General features: G+C 27.8%; 1 protein-coding gene across 5 annotated transcripts; it reads left to right on the top strand.

Annotated features, from left to right (window-relative positions):
- Positions 1–1,094: 1,094 nt before the first annotated feature.
- LOC111034147 (clathrin light chain) lies at positions 1,095–5,653 on the top strand. Of its 5 annotated transcripts, XM_022315208.1 has the most exons (8): positions 1,115–1,412; positions 1,649–1,807; positions 1,938–2,000; positions 3,372–3,416; positions 4,700–4,798; positions 4,866–4,977; positions 5,067–5,078; positions 5,193–5,405. In XM_022315208.1, exons 2-8 carry the CDS (start codon positions 1,660–1,662, stop codon positions 5,380–5,382), a joined length of 669 nt encoding a protein of 222 aa, XP_022170900.1. In that variant the 5' UTR covers positions 1,115–1,412; positions 1,649–1,659; the 3' UTR covers positions 5,383–5,405. The 5 variants fall into 5 exon arrangements, with proteins under 5 accessions (XP_022170903.1, XP_022170904.1, XP_022170902.1 ...); XM_022315211.1 differs by lacking the exons at positions 1,938–2,000; positions 3,372–3,416 and adding an exon at positions 4,565–4,594 and having other exon boundaries at positions 1,095–1,412; XM_022315210.1 differs by lacking the exon at positions 1,938–2,000 and having other exon boundaries at positions 1,100–1,412.
- Positions 5,654–6,285: the final 632 nt, after the last annotated feature.

Below are 6,285 nucleotides of genomic sequence, written 5' to 3'. Positions count from 1 at the left end.
GTCCTGGTTATTACTTGATCAAGATGTATACATATTAAATTTTAAACGTATTTGTAGTTAAATATTAATAACGTGGTAATTACTAATTAAAGATACTAATTAACGTTTAAAAAATATTTGTTCAACCATTTGTATGTGGTTGTGAGTAATATTGTAGTCTGGGGATTTTTTGCCGTGGTCATTGGTCGAGGGATTTTTTTTCTGGGTATTTTTATTTCGATCACCAATAAAAATAGATGCCTAATACCTAATATAAAATAATTCAAATATTAATAGCTTTTAAGTTCTAACTGTAGGTACCTACTGAGTACTGACATAATTCATAAAATTTTTTGTTTTTTTTTCGATTTATTTAAGATAAAATGTTAATTTCTTTGAAAAAAGCTTCGATAAGTAAATATTTAATTATGTCCAGTGGCATTAAATTTGAACAAAAATCAACATGGTTAGGTTAGTTTCACTTTTAAAGTCAAGTACCTAATTATCATCAACCTATACTGTTTTCATTATTTATTAAAATGGTAGTCTTTAGTTTAGAGCTGAAATTTGAAAATTGTTACTAAAAATATAACAATAATATACATAAAGTATTATGGTAATAAGTTATTAATAATATTTTATATTATAAAGAAACGTATTAAATATCAAAACGTTAAATTTTAAATATTTTTTACCCACATCAGAAAAAAAACAGTTTATAATATTATCAGTAGAAAATTATCATGGAAAAAATACTGGAAACAGTTAGTTCCTACTTACTGACTACTTAGTGGTACACTAGAACCACCATTGAACAATAGTGGTACTGTGGTATTAATACCAATTAATACCACCTATAATACATACAATTTATATTCGTCCCGCGTCCGTATTATTCTGTGGTATGACGTACACTACATATAACATGGTAAAATAACATGGTATGATGGCAAGTTAATGATACGCATACGCATTACCCCCACCAACCATCAGTAACCAGTTTATCCGTTTTTCATTGGTCGTCATGATTAACATGTATATAATTTATATATTATGGGGTATTTCGTATTTATTGCTACGAACTGGGTGCAATGACATGCGCAAGACCCGACGATATTTCAGTTCGTTGCCATCAAACCTTGTCATTTTATCATGTATTATTGGGTAATATCAGCAATCGCCAATCAGCTACTTGTCTAATCTTGCTGGCTGCTGCACTCCTGCCCACTACCCAGTGTTCAGTGACTGTGCCACACTCTGCCATCCGACACTCACATTTCATTTTGTCATTAAATCATTAAAATCCCGGCCTAATCAGCAGCTCTCTGTTTTATTTTTTTCCTGCCGATTTTCTAAAGGCTCTCCATACGGGTAACTGCGAACAGTTACTTAGCGCTAATCCTCTATTTCAGACGAAGGACGAATTTCAGAACGTAAGTCTGCAACTATTTTTACACGTCATCGTTAACTCGACAGGGGAATTCGATATCGAAATACGCCTTTATTGGCAATTTTATTCCGATGCATTTGTCGTCGTTATCTTATCTCTAAATACTACCTATATTATAGTTCAGTCAGCTCGGCCCTTTCATCATTTTTACTACAACTGCTTTATTGTTATAAAACTTTATCTACTTAGCTTATAATTGTTGTTTTTTTCTGCGTACAGTTATAGAAGTGATGGACAACTTTGGTGATAATTTCGATGATGGAGACGTCGATCCAGCCGCAGAATTTTTGGCTCGAGAACAGACTCAATTGGCGGGCTTAGAAGACGATCTCAACACACCCAACGTACCGATCGGTGTCACCCAAACATTATCAAATGGTAACAGCTAGTAATTTTGACTAGCAGAATACAGTTATTTTAGTTGTCACTTGCCTGCTTTGTGAAGCTTTTTATTCATACCTTTATATATTTTTTTTTTCTGCATGTTATGAATTGTATGTACAATTAGGTTCAGGAAGCAGCTTTGAAATAATTGATAGCGCAGAAAACCAGTTAACTAACCCTGTGATTGGTGAGTTGTCAGATTTAAAATTCATTCAAATAAAACATACCAAAGTTTTAGCAAATTTTATCTTTTTAGCTATTTATTTAAACTATTAATATTCACATTACATTGGTTATAACAGCAATAGCTTTAATGAAATGTATTACATTTTATGACAGTTACTTTATAGAACATATTAAAAAAAAAAAATTAAACGTTTCAGCCCATAATTTTAGTAGTAATGAAAAGTTGTGTACCCTGTACATCTAGTAGTTAAAATAAATTGTCTATTGTAATGTGTCAATAATCTTCTGGATAATCTCATAAGTTATACGACCTTTTTTAAGTTGTGTATATTAAAATGATTAATAACATTAAACTATTAAAAGACTATATTTCCAATTCTTCTCTCTCTGGCACTTAGTACTCTCTAAGAGTTTTGGTCGTCATCACAATATCGCTCCATTTTTCACGGTCCTGAACTACTTCCCTCCATCCCCGTACTCCTAATCTTTCAAGGTCTTCCACTACATCCAGCCACCTTTTCCTGGGTCTCCCTCGAGGTCTTTTTCCTATTGGTTTCCAATTTAGGATTGTTTTATTTATATCTTCCTTGCTTCTTCGCATCATGTGTCCTAACCATTGGATCGTTTGCCCTTTTATAAAGCTGATAACTGGTGCAATTCCAAACTCGTCTTGTAGTTCTTGGTTGTATTTTCTTCTTCAAATTGTATTGATGTTATCATAAGTTGATCCACATATTGTCCTCCAAATTCTATTTTCAAAAGTCCTAAGTCTTTCGGTTGTACTAGTGGTAGTCCAAGCTTCACAGCCATAGCCTTATTATTGCTGTATATTTCCAATTAGATATTTGATTTCTATTGATCTATTCAAATATATTACAATAAAATCATTTTTGTAGAATAAAAAAACAAACATAGTATAATATAATTGATTAAAATAGTTAAACAAATTTTTCCTATTAAAATTCTTAAAATTTTTAAAATATATATTTTTTTAATCATTGTGATAAATGTTAAATATAAATTACATTTTGAAGCCATTATCAATTTAATTTTTAAGCTTAATTTTGAAGAAAATAAACAAATAAAAATTTATAGGTACCAAATAATTTATTTTATTCATAAAATCATTGGCACAACTAGGTAGCTTTGGGTTAATAGAACACTATAGTTATAAATATTATCCTTTGAGATTAATCCAAATTCTTATTTACATTTATCATTTATTTTTAATCAACAATTTGTGTTATTTAATAAAACCCTAAGCACCTATTTAGTTGAAGTCTAGTTAGGCCAATTTCTGTAATGCTTTTCTACCAATATTATTTGCAAGTGTTGTTTTATTATTGTTTTGTTTTTTTTTCCTTTGACCTAGAAAATGGATTAACCAATGGTTTTACAGCTACAAATAGTGATGATGGTAAGTAAAATGCTACAAATTTACCATACATGTATGGATATAAATTTATTTTGGTTTATTGCATTATGTTAAAATGATTATTTTAAATATTTATTATATTATGTAATTGAAATGAAAACATAAATGAGTAGCTTCAATCACATTAAAAATAAATTAATCAAAAAACAAATTACTAACATTTATTGTAGAGAAAATATTAAGAGATTTATTTCATAACATTGTTTTAATTGCAATTTTTCTTTTAGTTAAGAATTTAAAATCCATAATATATATTTTATTAATTATTTATAACTTGATTCTTTTAAATAACACTCATGTGATTTCGATTTCAAAATACTTATTGCTTATGAGTAGGGGTTGGATACATTTGTATATTTTTAGTAAATGATAGTATTTTTTGAGATGTAAGCACATAATATATTAAATTAATGTGTTATTAAAAATTCTAATTTTTCAACATTTAACGGTTAGAAAATATTTTGCAATATTAAGGTCTCATTTTGATTTTTATGGTATGTCGTACTATATTAATCTAAAGTAAAAACTGTAAAATAACAAAAAAATAAAAATGTAACAACTCGTGATTATACAATAATAATAAAAAATTGCTGTATATTGTTTTATACTAATACAAAATCAAATTCATATTTTTTAAATAATATATTATCTTTGGCTATTTTAGTACATAAATGCATATTTTTTAAAACTTTTTGGGAGTTTTAAGTGCATACTTCATGTACAAGAGCCCTACTTATAAGTTATGATAGTATATTTTATATCTACAAACATTTAAAAAGTAGGTGAGGGATAACAGATAACAGCTTTGCTGTACAGTAGGTATCGGTTGCACCTAGTCAAAATTTGCCGGACCTTTTTGTGTCCGAAGGGACTTAATAGAATTCTAGCGGGGAGTAAGAATACTAACCATAGTCTTATTTTAAATAGCACTGAGAAATGTTTTATTTTTAACCCATCAAAATATTAGACCAAATGTTTTACCAACAACCCCTCTCAAAGTTGATTTCAGAGCATTTCTCTACTAACAGAAGTGTCTTCTGCTTCATTAAAATAAAAAACACTCATTGTAAAATCAACGATCGGTAGAATTAAAAAAATAGTTTTTCTATATTTTGTACATGTCTGTGCAGTAAAAAAATTGGTTTCACCAAAAAAAGTTTGTGAGTAAATTATTATTTTCAGGCTATGATAATAAATGTTAAAAATATAATAAGTCTTAATAATTTAAATGACTTACAACTATCTGTTTCTCTATTTTTCTTCAGATACATCGTCTCCAATAAATGCTCCAAAAATTGAAAGAGAAGAACCAGAAAAAATTAAAAAATGGCGAGAAGAACAAAAGACTCGATTAGAAGAAAAAGGTATAGTATTATATTGATTGAAAATTGTGTGACTTTTACCTAATGTATTTTGTGAATATGCCAATAGATGCTGATGAAGAAAAAAAGAAGGAAGAATTACGATTGGTCGCTAAAAGTGAATTGGAAGAATGGTATAAGATTCACAAAGAACAAATTGCAAAAACTAAAGACGTGAATCGGTAATATAAATTAATATTTTAAAATATACCATTATGTTAAATTTTATTATATTATAAACATATTTTCTTTAAATGCTTCATTGGAATAGAGAATCTGCAATGTGAGTAGTACAACAATTCAGACTTAATAGATTGATGATGATTTTCAATTAGAAAATGTATTGACTTTTTTTATTATTTATGATAATATTATCATTTGTTTGATTGTTATCTAGAAATGCAGAGAAACAATTTGTTGCTGAATCTGATGAAATTGAGCCAGGCACTGAATGGGACCGTATCTCAAAACTCTGTGATTTTAACCCAAAGTCCAGTCGTGCTAGTAAAGATGTAACACGCATGAGATCTATCATTCTTCAACTTAAACAGACTCCACTGAAAAAACCTGTATCACCTGCAAAATAATTTGTAATTATAATTTCCTTTCTGTCATTCCTATACAGTAAAATATTTATTCTATTGAGTTTTTTTATTTTATAACATTGCTACATAGTAAATATTATATTAATTTCAGAGGTAATAAGTATATAATAATTTTTGTTGCATGTTTATGCTCATTATATTGTATTATTCATTTGTTATTCATAAAGTATTATTCATAAAATTAAATTATTTGAAAACTTTTCTGTTACTTGTAATATCATACCATATTGCAATAAATATCAAATATTTAAACTTATATATATACTATGTTTTCATTTATGAGGTTATCTGACTGGTATTTTACTATAATTTATAGGTGTGTGAACTTCTATTTAATTATATATTTGTGTAAATTACAGCGTAAGTAAATGATTAATGAATAATGGTTTCATTTATTTGTAATTTGTCCACATGTATTTATTGAAATTATAAAATTGTTGCTGAATTAAAACAATGTTTATGTTATGAAATCTAAAACCTGGCAGCTTTGAATAAGCAAATTGATTTTATAATATATAGTATGTAAATTAAATGTTTTCATTAAAGTATTTTAATTAAGAGATACCAATTTAAAATAAACAAAATGAATAATAAACCTCATACAAAAATATTAGACTTCTTACTTCAGATTTTTAGTTGACACTTATCAACTTCGTACTCATGCTCCAAAATAGAACAATAAAGAAACTTATATTCTTTAACTTGTTATTCTTTTTATTAAGTATGCAGTTAAGATCAGCCACCTCTATATTAGTTATAAGTACATAAGGCCCATCGATCAGATTGAAACCATTAATAGTAAATTTTCAGATAAGACATAGTATGATTCTTCCATACGTTAAAATAAAGACCCAACTTCTTACTTGCCTGCCTACAATACTACCA

This window comes from Myzus persicae, unplaced genomic scaffold (genome assembly GCF_001856785.1).
Source record: "Myzus persicae strain clone G006 unplaced genomic scaffold, MPER_G0061.0, whole genome shotgun sequence".
Lineage (NCBI taxonomy): Eukaryota > Metazoa > Arthropoda > Insecta > Hemiptera > Aphididae > Myzus > Myzus persicae.
The sequence above is the reverse complement of the archived record's forward strand: the minus strand, read 5'-3'. Positions and strand labels throughout refer to the sequence as shown.

What these genes read in the sequence shown, in the direction of transcription:
- LOC111034147 (XM_022315208.1), top strand. Translation starts at nt 1,660, where the DNA reads ATGGACAACTTTGGTGATAATTTCGATGATGGAGACGTCGATCCAGCC. An exon ending in GTTAACTAACCCTGTGATTG is followed by an intron (nt 2,001 to 3,371) that starts GTGAGTTGTCAG and finishes CCTTTGACCTAG; the next exon opens with AAAATGGATTAACCAATGGT. An exon ending in AGCTACAAATAGTGATGATG is followed by an intron (nt 3,417 to 4,699) that starts GTAAGTAAAATG and finishes ATTTTTCTTCAG; the next exon opens with ATACATCGTCTCCAATAAAT.